The 17,467-nt window shown below is 41.6% G+C and overlaps 1 protein-coding gene across 1 annotated transcript in view; it reads left to right on the plus strand.

Moving 5' to 3' along the window:
• The window catches only part of doc2a (double C2-like domains, alpha), a 221,177-nt gene that overhangs the window by 104,948 nt on the left and 98,762 nt on the right, over nt 1–17,467 (plus strand). The window contains exon 6 of the mRNA XM_034189703.1: nt 8,390–8,516. Within this exon, the coding sequence (XP_034045594.1) occupies nt 8,390–8,516 (127 nt within the window). The remainder of the gene's footprint in view (nt 1–8,389; nt 8,517–17,467) is intronic.

Here is a 17,467-nt window from a genome sequence, read left to right on the forward strand (position 1 = left end):
ACTGCTAAAAGAGGCCGAGGAATAACTAAACATTTCACACCCAGAGCAGAAAAGTGCAGGAGAGACAGGAGAAGCCGCCATGCTAAAACGGCTAAGAGCTAGTAGCTATGCTAAGCTAGCGGATTCCCAAACAGGGAATCCGACACTAGACAGGCTGTGGAGCAGCACAGGTAACGCACAACAACAGTGCTAAAAAATAAAATAAAAATAAAAATCCACTGGACAGGCTGTGGAGCAGCACAGGCAACGCACGACAACAGTGCTAAAACAAATAAAAATCCACTAGACAGGCTGTGGAGCAGCACAGGTAACGCACGACAACAGTGCTAAAATAAAATAAAAATCCACTAGACAGGCTGTGGAGCAGCACAGGTAACGCACAACAACAGTGCTAAAATAAAATAAAAATCAACTAGACAGGCTGTGGAGCAGCACAGGTAACGCACGACAACAGTGCTAAAATAAAATAAAAATCCACTAGACAGGCTGTGGAGCAGCACAGGTAACGCACAACAACAGTGCTAAAAAATAAAATAAAAATAAAAATCCACTGGACAGGCTGTGGAGCAGCACAGGTAACGCACAACAACAGTGCTAAAAAATAAAATAAAAATAAAAATCCACTAGACAGGCTGTGGAGCAGCACAGGTAACGCACGACAACAGTGCTAAAACAAAATAAAAATCCACTAGACAGGCTGTGGAGCAGCACAGGTAACGCACAACAACAGTGCTAAAACAAAATAAAAATCCACTAGACAGGCTGTGGAGCAGCACAGGTAACGCACGACAACAGTGCTAAAACAAAATAAAAATCCACTAGACAGGCTGTGGAGCAGCACAGGTAACGCACAACAACAGTGCTAAAACAAAATAAAAATCCACTAGACAGGCTGTGGAGCAGCACAGGTAACGCACGACAACAGTGCTAAAACAAAATAAAAATCCACTAGACAGGCTGTGGAGCAGCACAGGTAACGCACAACAACAGTGCTAAAAAATAAAATAAAAATAAAAATCCACTGGACAGGCTGTGGAGCAGCACAGGCAACGCACGACAACAGTGCTAAAACAAAATAAAAATCCACTAGACAGGCTGTGGAGCAGCACAGGTAACGCACGACAACAGCGCTAAATAAAAATCCACTGGACAGGCTGTGGAGCAGCACAGGTAACGCACGACAACAGCGCCCAAAAAAATAAAATCAAAATCAAAATCCACTGGACAGGCTGTGGAGCAGCACAGGTAACACACGACAACAGTGGTAAAAAATAAAATAAAAATCCACTGGACAGGCTGTGGAGCAGCACAGGTAACGCACGACAACAGTGCTAAAAAAATAAATAAATAAATTAAAAAAAAATATAAAAATAAAAATCCACTGGACAGGCTGCGGAGCAGCACAGGTAACACACGACAACAGTGGTAAAAAATAAAATAAAAATCCACTGTACAGGCTGTGGAGCAGCACAGGTAACACACGACAACAGTGGTAAAAAATAAAATAAAAATCCACTGAACAGGCTGTGGAGCAGCACAGGTAACACACGACAACAGTGGTAAAAAATAAAATAAAAATCCACTGAACAGGCTGTAGAGCAGCACAGGCAACGCACGACAACAGTGGTAAAAAATAAAATAAAAATCCACTGAACAGGCTGTAGAGCAGCACAGGTAACGCACGACAACAGTGGTAAAAAATAAAATAAAAATCCACTGAACAGGCTGTAGAGCAGCACAGGTAACACACGACAACAGTGGTAAAAAATAAAATAAAAATCCACTGAACAGGCTGTAGAGCAGCACAGGTAACGCACGACAACAGTGGTAAAAAATAAAATAAAAATCCACTGAACAGGCTGTAGAGCAGCACAGGTAACACACGACAACAGTGGTAAAAAATAAAATAAAAATCCACTGAACAGGCTGTAGAGCAGCACAGGTAACGCACGACAACAGTGCTAAAAAAAATAAATAAATAAATTAAAAAAAAATATAAAAATAAAAATCCACTGGACAGGCTGCGGAGCAGCACAGGTAACACACGACAACAGTGGTAAAAAATAAAATAAAAATCCACTGAACAGGCTGTAGAGCAGCACAGGTAACACACGACAACAGTGGTAAAAAATAAAATAAAAATCCACTGAACAGGCTGTAGAGCAGCACAGGTAACACACGACAACAGTGGTAAAAAATAAAATAAAAATCCACTGTACAGGCTGTGGAGCAGCACAGGTAACACACGACAACAGTGGTAAAAAATAAAATAAAAATCCACTGAACAGGCTGTAGAGCAGCACAGGTAACACACGACAACAGTGGTAAAAAATAAAATAAAAATCCACTGTACAGGCTGTGGAGCAGCACAGGTAACACACGACAACAGTGGTAAAAAATAAAATAAAAATCCACTGTACAGGCTGTAGAGCAGCACAGGTAACACACGACAACAGTGGTAAAAAATAAAATAAAAATCCACTGAACAGGCTGTAGAGCAGCACAGGTAACGCACGACAACAGTGCTAAAAAAAATAAATAAATAAATTAAAAAAAAATATAAAAATAAAAATCCACTGGACAGGCTGCGGAGCAGCACAGGTAACACACGACAACAGTGGTAAAAAATAAAATAAAAATCCACTGTACAGGCTGTGGAGCAGCACAGGTAACACACGACAACAGTGGTAAAAAATAAAATAAAAATCCACTGAACAGGCTGTGGAGCAGCACAGGTAACACACGACAACAGTGGTAAAAAATAAAATAAAAATCCACTGAACAGGCTGTAGAGCAGCACAGGCAACGCACGACAACAGTGGTAAAAAATAAAATAAAAATCCACTGAACAGGCTGTAGAGCAGCACAGGTAACGCACGACAACAGTGGTAAAAAATAAAATAAAAATCCACTGAACAGGCTGTAGAGCAGCACAGGTAACACACGACAACAGTGGTAAAAAATAAAATAAAAATCCACTGAACAGGCTGTTGAAGTAATGAAGTAACTGTATCAAAAAATTGTAAAATATAACTGTATAAAATAACTAATAAAGTAACTTTTCAAACTTTGGTGACACTGATGAAAGCATGAATGGCCAACTCAAGATCACGATTACTGTTACCACAGTTTCTTCAACATATAGGGGGAGCTCCATCGTAGTGGGATTTCTGAGCGAGTGTAATAAAATATCTTATACGTGTTTTCCAGCTGAATTCCCTCCAGATCTGTGAACTAATACATTTCCAGTGATATCTCTACATTGTTGCCCATTCCTCCTCAGATATAATTTTTCCTCCTTCTTGCTCCCATTTTTCTTTAATGTATGTAGTTGACTGTGTTTTAAAGTTGGACAAGCCTTTGTATGCACATAATATAATTCTACCATTAATATCAGAGTTATATTCTTTCCTAAGCATTTCTATAAAATTCAACTTTGCTTCTCACACATTTTCCCTTTTATATTAATATAGTGTCGTATCTGCAGGTAGCGGTAGAAATCTTGTTTTTTCTAAAAGCATTGTTCCCCCTTTCAGTAGTTTGCATAACGCTGTAAAACCTTTAAATGTCCACTCCTTAAATCTAGTATCCAGTTGATTAGGCATGAAGTCTGAGTCATATTCACACCATTTAAGAACTATAATATCCCCTTCTAATTTATGCTCTTTTATGATAGATTTCCACATTTTAAGAGTACATTTCACCCAAGGATTGTCAATAATTTTTCATGTAATTTTGTAGATTATTGTCAGCTATAATTGCCTGTGTGGGAGTGGAACATATTTTCTCTTCTATATTTTTTCCATTGAGAATTGTATGCAGGATCACACCATCATGTAAAATAATCTCTGAGAGAAGGTAGACACGATCCCTCTTTTTCCTTGGTCAGCTGTAAAGTTTTGAGACAAACCCTAGGTGTCTTGCCTCACCATATATCTCTTGATAACGTTTTTCCCATTCATTAAAATGGCACTGATTGATTTCTGTTGGGACCAGAATTCTATTTAATGCAAACGCTGAGTGATGGGACACTGCGACTGCCAATCCAAGTGAGCAGGCAGCGTGAACTCAGCTGGTTGTTCACTCAAACAAAATAATCCAACATGGCAGAATATATTTGGAAACAGTTGTATTTATGTATAAATCTAATATGTGTCTCAGGCATTTTGTAAAAGTTATGCCTGGTTCACACGGCAAGATAATTATGCCAATTTCTGACCTGATCTTCCCCTTCCGACAATCTTAAGGGCACCCCGGCTATCGTGATGATGTAAAGATAATCTTATCAGATATTCCTGCTGTGTGTGGTGTGTTAAGAGTGCTCTGATCTGCTCAGAAGGACGTCTGGGGCGCTCAGACCGCAAATCGTGGTTATTCAACATGTTGGATTGTCTTGGCCCAATATCACAGTGTGTGTGGTGTCCCCAGACCACAAACGAGCACGCAGCCTGCTGAATGTGACATGTAGCCAATCAGAAAGAGAGGAGACGGATGCACGGAGAAGAATCTAAAATCAAAACAGCTGTTATGGCGCAACAGAAAGTCCGGTAGTCGTGCTGTCTCCACTCCTTTAAACAACGCCTTTTTTCTTTTTGTATCACTTTTGTCTCTGTTCTGTTGTGTCTTCTTCATCCACTATGTTTGTTTACTCTGAAGTCATGTTTAATCTTGCGAGGTTTTACAAGATTTCGCGTCTGACCTGGGAATGTTTGTGTGTGACGTCTGTTCGTGTGTGGTCTCTCAGGTTTTGGAAACCTACGGACAGTTTGAAAATCTTGCAGTGTGAACCACGCATTAGAGAGAAATAAACACTTCTAAATCTAAAAACACTGTTTTTGTAACCAGATAACACTTCTGAAAACATCTTATAGAGATGTTAGCAGGAACACCCTGGGAAAGCCCATCACGCAGCAATGTCAACTGCTTGACGTCATCATTTGCAGCTAATGTGATCCTAGGGTTAGTAGTGCAGCAGATAACAGAATATTTACAGAGGAATCCTTCAAATGGTGATACAAGCACCAAATGTGGCAAAGGTACACCTTAGATATTACTCTTTTCCAAAAAACGACTGGCCACTTGAATTTTCAATAGGTGGCCACGTAGGGGTCAGTTGAAGAATTACATAGGGGTCAAAATGTAATAATGATCCAGTCATATTGAAAATGATGCCACATTATTTGTCTGACTTTAAAGATTCCAAAAAGGTATAGTTTGGACTATCTATGACTGAATTCTATAGAGTTATGGGGTAAAAACAATTTCAGTTCAACAACAACAGTTTCAGTTTGTACAGGGGTCAAAAGTTAGATTTACTCCAATTTTGTTCAAAGGTGATGCAAATTATTGGTTGAGTTAAATAGGGTTTCAAAACGGAATAGTTTGCACCATGTATCATGCTTAGGTATCACGTTATGGGGTAACATATGTCACATATCATAGAGTTCAATGGATGTCAGCATTATTTGACCTTTACTTTACAGACCAAGTGTTCAACACAGTCAAAACTGTTCCATTTATTAATCCAAGTAGCTCAATCAACAATTTGCACCATTTTTACTAAAATTGGAGCAACTTTAACTTTTGACCTCTGTACAAACTGAAATTGACCTTTGTCACCATTCTTAAGGTTTTTACCCCATAACTCCATAACTCTTTATGATCAGACAAATAATGTGGTATAGTTTTCAATATGATTGGAGCATTTTTATATTTTAACCCCAGTTTAATTCTTCAATTGACCCCTATGTGACTGCCTATTGAAAATTCAAGTGGCCTGTCGTTTTTTTTTTTTTTCTTCAAAAGACCAATGAGAATTTGTGCTGGATTTGGTGCTTGTATCACCATGTGAAGTATTGTTTCAGTTATTTGCTGCACTATAGTGGGGAAGAGCAGCATTTGTCTCGCTTTCATTACCACCAGTAAGGTGATCTTGAGCAAGGTTCTCACTCTTTACATTGATGTAAAGTGTGCTGAGCGTCAGCAGAACCTTCCGTTCGGCTGTCTGTTCTGCACACAACTTAAAATAATAAAAACCTGTTTAAAAGCCCTCAGAGTTCTTGCATGTTGCACTGTAATAAAATAAATCTTGTTATTTTCCATATTTTAGACATTTCAGGCTGATTTAAGGCAGTATATTGTAAACGTTTAGTGAGAACTCAGATGCGGATTGATGTGTTGCAGCATCTCCTGCAGGGTGTTTGTTTAACAGCAAACATGCCCATGAATAAAATCTGCTATTTCCCAGAAGGCTGTTCTGCATTTGCCATCACTGGTCAGACTTCAGATTGAAGCATTAAAAAACAAATCTAAATAAAGTGTTTAAATATCAGAGCAGCGTCTGAATATGTTTGTGTTTCCTTTTGTCCTGATAATTAAAGGTAGAGTGCCGCTCAGTTTTTAAAGATTTAAGTAATTAAAAAAATTCTTTGGAACCACTATAATTTTATTCCTTAGCATTTAAATAAGGGATTCATAATATGATATTAGCAATAGGATCAAAATTCATGCTGTCTGGAAACAATTTAGAATTTCAACCGCCGAGGGGGGAAAAAAATCAAGGGATCAGATGCTATGACTAACAATTGATAGATTTCAAAGTGATTTCCAAGAAATCTTATGGATGTTTAACGTAAGAATGGTCACAGGTAATCTCAAAATCTCAGCCACATGCACACACGCATCCTGCTGTTGAGAGGCGGGATGCTCAGGAATGGTAGGACACAAATGCACGGCTCTAGCAGACAGCTCTGTTTCTTGGTAATCTTTACTGAAGGAGAAAGCAGTGGTCAGTACACGAGCAGGCAGTCCAACAAAAGCAGCAGTACAGAAATCATCAGGCAAAGTGGCGTGGTCAAAGCAACAGGCAGGAGGTCAGGTATACACTATGAGGCAGGCAGGAACAAGAACGCAGGTACAGAGCTGGAATGCAGGCACAAGGCACAACAAACTACCATCCAGTGAGCCTATAAAACCCCAGGTGGCAATCAGCAAATCGGGAACAGGTGCACACCTAAAGCACCAGAAGCAGGGTGTGGCCAGAGAGGGAAAGAGAAACACCCCTCACCAAGAACCAAGAGAGAGGCAAGAGAAACAGAGACAGAAATACCCAGGCAGAAAAATCCCAACAAGAGAATAAACAAACCAAAACCATGATAACACAAAAGCAACAAAACTCAAGCCCAGACAGCTGTAGTTAGTCTGCATGATGGCGATGAAGGAAAAGACAATATTCACTATGGAATTTCTCCCCATATAAATGTGACCTCTTGATTTAAATGAATCCATGTGCTTGGATCTTCTCAGTTTTGTGAAAATTTGGTCCTTAGCTTTATTCAACCAGTGTTGACCGAGCTTCATGTCTGAATGTCAAGATGTCCTTTTGCATGATTATGGCTGCCAGCATAATCAGTCTACAGCAGACATGATGAAAATCAACAGGAATTATTCCTAATGTGGTGCAACAACAAACAAACATCTCTGCTGCCTGTGTTCAACAGAAACACAGGTTTACTGAGGTCTGGCTTTTCTCAAAGATAACCTCACTGTTGTTCAGAACATGGTACTGTTATTTATTGCATTTTTTTCCAGCCAACTGACATTACTATGACCTCAGCGCCCCAAAATAACAGATTCTCTCAAACACGACCTAATTTCTGACAAAGTAGTGTCACTTTTCCGCAGATTTCCCAAACTAAAGATGGCGTCATCTTCTCCAATAAGGTCTAATCGATCTCGACTTGAGAGATTCGTGTCAAAGTGTTCTGGCTCAGAGGGCCAGATTCATATCAAGTACAAATGACTGAGCTCAAACCTTTAGCACAAACATGAAGCGACGTTATTGTGAACCATCGTTCTGTGAAGGATTAAACCCAGGAACAGTTGTTTTTAATTTAACCTTTATTTAACCATGTTAGTTGCATTGAGATCGAGATCTCTTTTACAAAAAAGACATAGGCAATTATAAAATTTTCAATTCACCTAACCTGCATGTCTTTAAATGTGCAAACACAGGAAGAACATGCAAACACCACACAGAAAGGTCATAGGTGGGAGTCGAACCCATGACCTTCTTGCTGTGAGGCAACAGTGCTAACCACTAACCCACCGTGCTACCCAACGTCTTGCTCAAAATGGCAAGAGGACTTTAATGACTCAGCGACTTTTCTGATGGGGAAACGAGTATCTAAAGTTCAGCAGCGTCAATGAATACGTGAACAAATATTAATGAACAAATGAATAAATGAGTGACAGTTTCACAATATTTGACAGAACAAATATACAAATCCCATCAAAAAATAAAAATTCTTCTACAGCCTTTGAACAAATCAAATGACTTTGCTTTAACCTGTTTGTCTCCTTTCCTGTTTCCTGCCTCCTCTCTCCTCAGGTTGTCGGTGTGCGATGAGGATAAGTTGACTCATAATGAGTTCATCGGAGAGTCTCGTGTGGCACTGAAAAGGGTCAAACTGGGTCAGACAAAACATTTTCATACCTGCCTGGAACATCCACCTCCGGTAAATCAAACGCTTATATGATTACTATTCCATCTAAATCCAGCCTCAGCTAATTACTATACTAGATGGGGAAATAGTTTTCTTGATGGGTGGCTGCGGTGAGGTGCAGTTATTAAACATAATGACCAGCTTATTGCCTCACTGTGGACTTTTTGGTTCATTGTCAAGTGGAGTTAACTGCTAACATGCTAACATGCTAACATAACAAATTAAATAACATGAAAACTCATACAAATAGTGGAGCACAGACATCTAACATGATCCAGTAGGACAATTAACTACACCACAAGCCACATTATTGCAGTTATTTGCTATAGGTACGGTCAGACATCCGGGTCCCTGATGTGCGCGCACATAGCAACCAGCGAGCCACTGAAAACAAACCGCTGTCACGCTCATTTCCTACTTAACGTCCATCATGCTCACAGTGTTCTGCCGCGGCTTTTTCTACTTAATATACACCAGTTTTCACAGAGAATGCCGCGATCGTGTGTTGGAGTTGGCTGTACCAACCGTGATAAGTTAAAAGATCAAAAAGTGCGTGTTTTTTTTTCTTCAAGCTCCCAAAGCACCACATTGTGCTTCTCTCCTCATTCTGCTCGGCTCGCAGGAATGCATTCTGTCTTCAGCTGTGAGTTCTCCGCTCTCAGGCATTCCAACTCTTCCTTTTAGGACACCTGTTCCATGTTAACGTAATCGTGACATTGGACAAGGCGAGTCCTCAGGGTCACTCAGATCAGCTGGAGGCAGGAACTCTCTGGGTGAGGTTACTGCTGTAGCAGGTTCACCAAGAGAGGCAGCTGCAGGAGGTGAGCCGAAATGAAGCTTTGACTTCGCCCTCATTGGCCTGGGGCGTGGCTGGTCGAGACGCTTCACATTTCTGCTTTGGCTGCGGCTGGCAGGCCTATGTGAATAAACAGCAGTAAAGACGACTATATCAACAATGGTTGTGAGTGCGCGTACAGTTTGTTTTCAGTGGCAACCCAAAATAGCGACCGTAACTGCGCAGAAGTGACGTAGGCCCGACCGTACCTATAAAGTGCTCAGAAAGGAGGATCTTGGTTCATGCTAACATTCGCCCTTTAGCATTGCATTATATGGCACTTGAGAGTTCTAAAATATGACTTCATTTTTGGAATGACTAAGTCCATCGTGAATCACTGCTTTATTAAGACACTCCCATCATTTAGGTTACTGTCTGAAACTTAAAGACAAAACCCACATTTCCCATAATGCCTTTGTGGTTCTCTGTAAATCACAAAGCAGTTTACCAGGGACCAGGACACCTAAATACATCCTATTCATTTAATTGGTCAGGTGACATTGATTATTTGCCCCATCGTAGGAGTGATGTCAGTAGCGTGTGCTTTTTGGACTATTTACGTCTAATTTACACCCACGTACACAGATGCCACTCTGCTTTCAATAAATAGCCCATGGGGATCCACAGGATCTAGATTGGATAGTGCTTATAAAATAGGTAGCTGACATTTTTCAAGGGTGGCAATAAATTATGCAAAGTTCTATAATGAGTTGGAATGATGTGTGAGTCCAGAACTCCCATGGTGCATTGCGGCACAATGTACATTGTTTACTGCTGTTAGCTCATATTGCTAATTTCTCCAAAAATACAACATCCATTGTTCACTGTTGGTAGCTAATATCACTAATTTCTCCAAAAAATACAATGTCCATTGTTCACTGTTGTCAGCTAATATCAGTGGTGGGCACAGTTCAGATAATCCGATAATTATCGAAGATAATGTTTTCATTATCAGATTATCTTTTCAGATAACTTTGAAAACCATTATCAGACTAATTATCTTCAGATGTCCGATTTTTTAGACCGCTAACGTGGTAAACAAAGCTGAACAACTACAAACACTTATAAATCTTAAAATCAGTTGAGCACCTACCTGTTAAATGTTTTGTAGCAGATGTGTAGTTCTACTCTCTGCAAACAGAGGAGAGCTGTTTCTAGAAGAAACCGCTCTATCGTCTGCAGGCAAAGGAGAACTGGTCACCAAAAACAAAAAACTCATTTCTTTTAACCGCATACTAATACATGGGCAATATCACCCACGTCATCCAGAGGCATACATTTTTAACTTATGGTTCAAATTCTAACCAAACTAATTTCGGACAAGTTATTTAAATTAACGTCACGTCTGAAGTTTTATAAAGTGAAAATATCAGATATATGTTTTAGTTTTAAAGTAATGTGCTAATTTTTAAGGTTTTAGTGTGGACATGCTGTGTCCAGGTGCATTGTGGTAATCTCAGTACGTTCACGACATGAGAAATGCATTTGAGACACTCTGATCAGGCTCCACGGACAACAGCATTAAACTCTAGTGCAGGGGTGGCCAAGTTCTGTCCTCGAGAGCCACCTTCCTGACACTCTTAGTTGTTTCCCTGCTCCAACACACCTGAATCCAATGAAAGGCTCATTAAAAGTCTGCTAACGAGTCTTTCATTGGATTCAGGTGTGTTGGAGCAGGGAGACAACTAAGAGTGTCAGGAAGGTGGCTCTCAAGGACCGAACTTGGCCACCCCTGCTCTAGTGCCTAAAACCCTTGTGAATATATTCTGAGTTTATAGACGTTATTGTGTTTGCATTTATTAAATTCCATGCATCTTAAATGTAGCAACACAGATTATCTTGAATTTTGTTTTGGCACATTTTCAAGGTCTATACTGCCATCTACTGGCCAGTAGTGTTCATGGCAGTATTCGCCCTGAAGCTGGGCTGATATTTTCAATCACTGTACTCGGTTCCAGCTAAAACTGTACTACAGAACCACACGGTGTAAAAGTTCAGAGCACACGATTTATGTTCTCACACACATTGTACGTTCAAAAGCCACACGTCGGACTCATGTTTCCAGAAGCAAAACATAAACAGAAGCTTTTTTTTTTTTCAAATTTAATTTACAAAAACTCTCGATGGGAGACATCAAAGTAAAAAAACAAACAAAAAAACAAAAAACATTACAAGACAGGTCTGCGGTGTTTGCAGATGCACAGTGCAAGAGGTTGGACGCTTGTAGCGCTTCAGCAGCGGGATACCCTCACGATGGCCGACCAGAATATCAAACAGGTTTAATTTTCATCTGACCATACGATCACCGATCAGAAGGTGGTCGTGAGATGTTAAACGCAGCTCGTTACTCCATTTATACTAAACAATGCAGGACACGCGATTAACCTGAAACTCTTTGCAATCCAAAAAATTCTCACACAAATGAAAAATCATCTGAAAAAGGGCCAAAACGCACACTGGCACCAGTAGATCATGACAGTGTTCTATTTATTTTGACACTGGTTATATCAAACAGTTACCTAATTACATCTTGGCTTTTTTTCTGAAAATGGCTTTTTTTTACAAATAAATATGGCATATTTTACAAAAGCACAATTAACTGTAAACACCAACACATGACACACCTCAGATTAATGTGTTGGTTTACATAGAACGAATGAGTCAACGAATCAGTGTTAGCAGAGGCACATTTTACCCAGAATGCCAGCTGTCTGTTTGTTACAAAACTTCAGAATTAGTGCATTATTCAACAATAAAAGATATACGAGTATGTTATATCTTAACTTTGCACAAATGACAGAATTCACATTAATGGAGTTATTCTATCAGTATTTGTAGCGCCATCAATATGACACCAAGCTAAACCATGGAAGAAGGACCGGGACCACAGAGGACCTTTGGAGGCTTTTAATTTCCCTCTCCGGATGGTGAAAACTAGAAAATATACAACGTGCTCTTAGAAACGGAGCTTGGCAGAATCATGAAAATAAAGTCCATCAAAATAAGCATCTCTACAAAATAATACAAAAATATCACTGTCCAGACATTAGATTAACATTTTCCAAACTTACGGCATTGCCTTGTATGTACTTCAGGGTGGATGCAGACAGATTGGACAGGTGGATGTCAAGCCAGACGTTGCATGTGTCTTGTTCACCATAAAAACACAGGAACCGGAAGTGACGCGGTAAACCCGGAAGTACGAGGTCTGTCCGTAAAGTATAGGTCCTTTTTATTTTTTTCAAAAACTATATGGATTTCATTCATATGTTTTTACGTCAGACATGCTTGAACCCTCGTGCGCATGTGTGAGTTTTTCCACGCCTGTCGGTGACGTCATTCGCCTGTGAGCATTCCTTGTGGGAGGAGTCGTCCAGCCCCTCGTCGGAATTCCTTTGTCTGAGAAGTTGCTGAGAGACTGGCGCTTTGTTTGATCAAAATTTTTTCTAAACCTGTGAGACACATCGAAGTGGACATGGTTCGAAAAATTAAGCTGGTCTTCAGTGAAAATTTTAACAGCTGATGAGAGATTTTGAGGTGATTCTGTCGCTTTAAGGACTTTTCACGGTGCGAGACGTCGCGCAACGCTCCCAGGCAGCGTCATCAGCCTGTTTCAAGCTTAAAACCTCCACATTTCAGGCTCTGTTGATCCAGGACATCGTGAGAGAACAGAGAAGTTTCAGAAGAAGTCGGTTTCAGCATTTTATCCGGATATTCCACTGTTAAAGGAGATTTTTTTAATGAAAGACGTGCGGGTGGATTGCAGCGTCGGCTCGCAGCCGCCGCGACGCTCCGCCACAGGAAAAACACCTCTGTTGGAAGCCTTGAGGACAAGTTGGAACATCTCCAGCTGATAAACAATTTCTCATATACTCACTCCACTGAAAGCCATCAAAAGCCAACTGGATTTTAACAAATGGTTATCAACACGGAGGTGTTTTTCCTGTGCCGCCGCGCCGCGTCGGCTGCGTCCCGACGCGCGGACCCGTCCGCATGTCTTTCATTAAAAAAATCTCCTTTAACAGTGGAATATCCGGATAAAATGCTGAAACCGACTTCTTCTGAAACTTCTCTGTTCTCTCACGACGTCCTGGATCAATAGAGCCTGAAATGTGGAGGTTTTAAGCTTGAAACAGGCTGATGACGCTGCCTGAGAGCGCTGAGCGACGTCTCGCACCGTGAAAAGTCCTTAAAGCGACAGAATCACCTCAAAATCTCTCATCAGCTGTTAAAATTTTCACTGAAAACCAGCTTAATTTTTCGAACCATGTCCACTTCGATGTGTCTCACAGGTTTAGAAAAATTTTTGATCAAACAAAGCACCAGTCTCTCAGCAACTTCTCAGACAAAGGAATTCCGACGAGGGGCTGGACGACTCCTCTCACAAGGAGTGCTCACAGGCGAATGACGTCACCGACAGGCATGGAAAAACTCACGCATGCGCACGAGGGTGCAAGCATGTCTGACGTAAAAACATATGAATGAAATCCATATAGTTTTTGAAAAAAATATAAAGGACCTATACTTTACGGACAGCCCTCGTAGTATTATTTCGCTTTTTTTTTTTTTTTTTTTACCAAAACTACAAATAATCATGAAATATTTATGTAAAACACTTTCTTAATCACTGTACAAACGTTTTTAGCTTTTTAATGTATTTTTAACCCATGAATTTGTTGTATGGCTGGGGGGGCCTGGCTGCCTTTTTGTTTCTGTCTTTTGTCCTGTCTTTTGTTTTTCCTTCCAGGTGGCTTGCATTTGGGACTGAGTGGCTGTGTAGCTGAGTTTATCAGGACCTCACCCTGATCACCTGAGGCTGATCACCTGCGGCTCGTCAGGACTCACAGCTGTGGTGCATCTACAATGGATTGGAACATGGTGGCATTTAAGACTGGAGTACACAGTGTGTATTTGCCAGAGACTCGACCTTGTGACCAGACGGGTGAGATCGTCGTCTCGGGAGCCATCTCATCATCAGTGGATGCAGAGAACATCCAGGTTTGATGCATGGTCTGTGAAAGAGGAGGGGGTGAGGTCTCACGCTCGTCAGCACACTTCCTGAGGTACGTTAGATTTTGTGACTAACATTTATACAGTCAGTAAATGTGGTGTCCCTCACACCTTATTATATTGAGCTGTATGTTGGTCGTGTAATCAGCTTCCACTGCAGTGGAGTTTTGTGAACTGGATGTTCCATGCCTGCAGGGTGCGAAGCTGATTAGTAATTAAGCCAGGAAGTGTTTGCTGTTTGTGCACCTTTGAGCGTTCTCTCTGTGTGTTGAGTGTGGACTCACATAATGATTCCTTCTTTCACAGACTCGGTTTGTCGCGGCCACCTGGGGGGTGTCGGCGGGGTCCTTGGGTCCAAATTGGTTCTGGCTCCGGACCGTTGGCGCTGCTGGGAGCGCACCGCAAAACCACCACGCCAGACCGCGCACTTTTATATTTTTTCACATCACTGTTATGTTCATTAAACTCTGTTATCCTTTGTACCGTGCTCTGCTTATTTTATACTGGGTCCTTCAAACGCTGGTCGGTTCTCCGGGCTGCGTCCGACACATAACAGAATTTATTTATTAAAGAAAAACAATTGCCATAAGGGCAACACACTCCCCACCTGGCCTCTAAGGCCACTATAATTTCCTAAACCTTGCAAGAATTGTCCGTTGGCAGAAGAAGAATGACTTCAGTTACTGGTCGCATAAAAGTCTTTACATTGCCTTGATCATTTACTTTTATCTCAATCTTCCTTACGTGACTGTCCTTCCAAGGAAAAGTAGCAGTGACTCTAGCCATGGGCCAGCTGTTGCGTGGTGCCTGCTTGTCCTTAAGCAAAACTAAGTCACCAACTTGCAGATTCCTTTGGGAAACTGTCCATTTTTGTCTTTTCTGAAGTGAAGGTAGGTACTCTCGCCTCCAGTGTGTCCAAAACTGGTTTGCAAGAGCTTGAACTTGTCTCCATTGCTTGGTGTAAAGGTCTTTGTCCAGGAAATTCCCAGGAGGGGGAAGAAGGCAAGATTTTTGGGTAAGCAACATTGAGGGAGAGAGAATAAAGGGGTTGTCCAGGTCGGAAGAAACTGGAAGGAGTGGCCTTGCATTTATAATTGCGGTGATTTCAGCCATTAGTGTGCACAACACGTCGTGAGTGAGTTGTACCTTACTTTGGAGTAGCATAGAGTCCAGTATTCTCCGAGCAACGCCAATCATGCGCTCCCAGGAGCCTCCCATGTGGGAGGCATGAGGTGGGTTGAATTCCCAGCTGCAGCCTTGATCCTTTAGATACTGTTGCAGTGTCCTGTCCATGCCTAACTCCTTAGAAGCTCCGATGAAGTTAGTGCCACGATCCGATAGTAATTTTGAGGCGGGTCCTCTTAGTGAAAAGAAGCGTCTTAGGGCATTGACGCAGCTGGACGTGTTCAGAGACTCGATCACCTCAATATGAACAGCTCTCGAACACATGCAGCTAAACATGATGGCCCAGCGCTTACTTTGTGCGTGTCCACCTCTAGTACGTCTAGTTGTAACGGTCCAAGGCCCGAAAACATCAAGGCCAACGTAACTAAAGGGAGGACATGTTTTGAGTCATTCTGGTGAAAGATCTGCCATGCGTTGTTTTTCCTGTTTTCCATGTAGTTTGCGACAGGTGATGCATTTGTGGATTACTGAGTTCACTAGTCTTTTGCCACCTATTATCCACAGTCCTGCTGCCCTTATTGCCCCTTCCGTCAGATGACGGCCCTGGTGGTGGACCTGCTCGTGGTACTGGCAAGTGAGCAGGAGTGAGACATGGCTGTCTTTGGGGAGAACAATTGGGCTCTTTTCAAGGTTCTCCAATTCTGAGTGTTTGAGACGACCTCCAACTGAAATAAGGTCCTTGTTAAGGACTGGGTTGAGTTTTAGCAAGGGGCTCTGTTTTGGAATTGGTTTGCTAGTTTTAAGGGCAGACAGTTCTTTTCCGAAGGTTGCCTGTTTTTTGGAGAATGACGTTCTTAGCTTGACTCATTTCATCTTGTGTTCGAGGTAAGTTACATTTGTGCCACCCTTTGCATTCACTGTTTGGATTTGAGCCATTAAAAGATTTGGTGATGTGGATGAGGAATGCTACTGCTCTGACTAAGGATTTGAAGGTGGAGAAGCGTTCAAAGCATGCAAGTACTTGGAGGTGAGTGGCACAAGATTTTACCTGTGGTCTGATTTCAGTGTCTTTGTCTGGTTCAATCAACTCAAATGTTTCTTTTTTTGTTTCTGTAGGTGGACGATGAATGAAGGATGGTCCAGTAAACCAAGTCATTTTGTTAGCTAAGTTGCTGTGAGCGAATGCGAAGCATGATCTGCTGGGTTTTCCTCAGTGCGCATGTAATGCCACTGTTCGGGTTTTGAGGACTGATGAATGCACTGCACTCTGTTGTGAACATATGTGTAGAATCTTTTAGACTCATTGCAGATGTAGCCCAAGACTACCTTACTGTCTGTGTAAAAGCGAACAGCATCGAACTGGATATCCAACTCATCCAGAATTAGATCAGCCATCTCCACAGCCAAGACGGTGGCGCACAGTTCAAGTCTTGGTATAGTGGGTTCTGACTGAGGGGCTAGTCTTGCCTTGCCCATAACAAATCCTATCTCAACTTTGTTGTTTGGAAGAACTGCTCTTAAGTAGGCTACGGCGCCTATTGCTTTAGTCGAAGCATCCAAAAATAGACATAGTTCTTTGCATTTTGCCTGACTCAGAGAGGTAGTTGTGTACATTCTCGGGACATGCAGATCTTTTAAGTCTTTGAGGGAACTCCTCCAAGTTACCCATTTGCTTTGCTTGTCCTCCAGAAGTGGCGTGTCCCAATCTGAACCTTCCAAGGTGAGTTCTCGGAGCAAAGCCCTTCCTTGGATTGTGACTGGCGCTAATAGGCCCATTGGATCAAAGACGCTATTAACAGATGACAAGACACCACGGCGAGTGAATGGTTTGTCTGTGGTGGCCACTGAGAAGGTGAAAGTCTGTCATAGTTTCCCAAATGAGACCTAGACTTCGCTGTGACTGAGCTTCCTCACCACCAAGGTCTAAGTCTTTAACGATTGCCGCACAATCTTCAGGGCAGAAGGCCTGCATGACTGCGTCACAGTTGGAAGC

Source organism: Thalassophryne amazonica, chromosome 16 (assembly GCF_902500255.1).
Source record: "Thalassophryne amazonica chromosome 16, fThaAma1.1, whole genome shotgun sequence".
NCBI classification, from domain to species: domain Eukaryota; kingdom Metazoa; phylum Chordata; class Actinopteri; order Batrachoidiformes; family Batrachoididae; genus Thalassophryne; species Thalassophryne amazonica.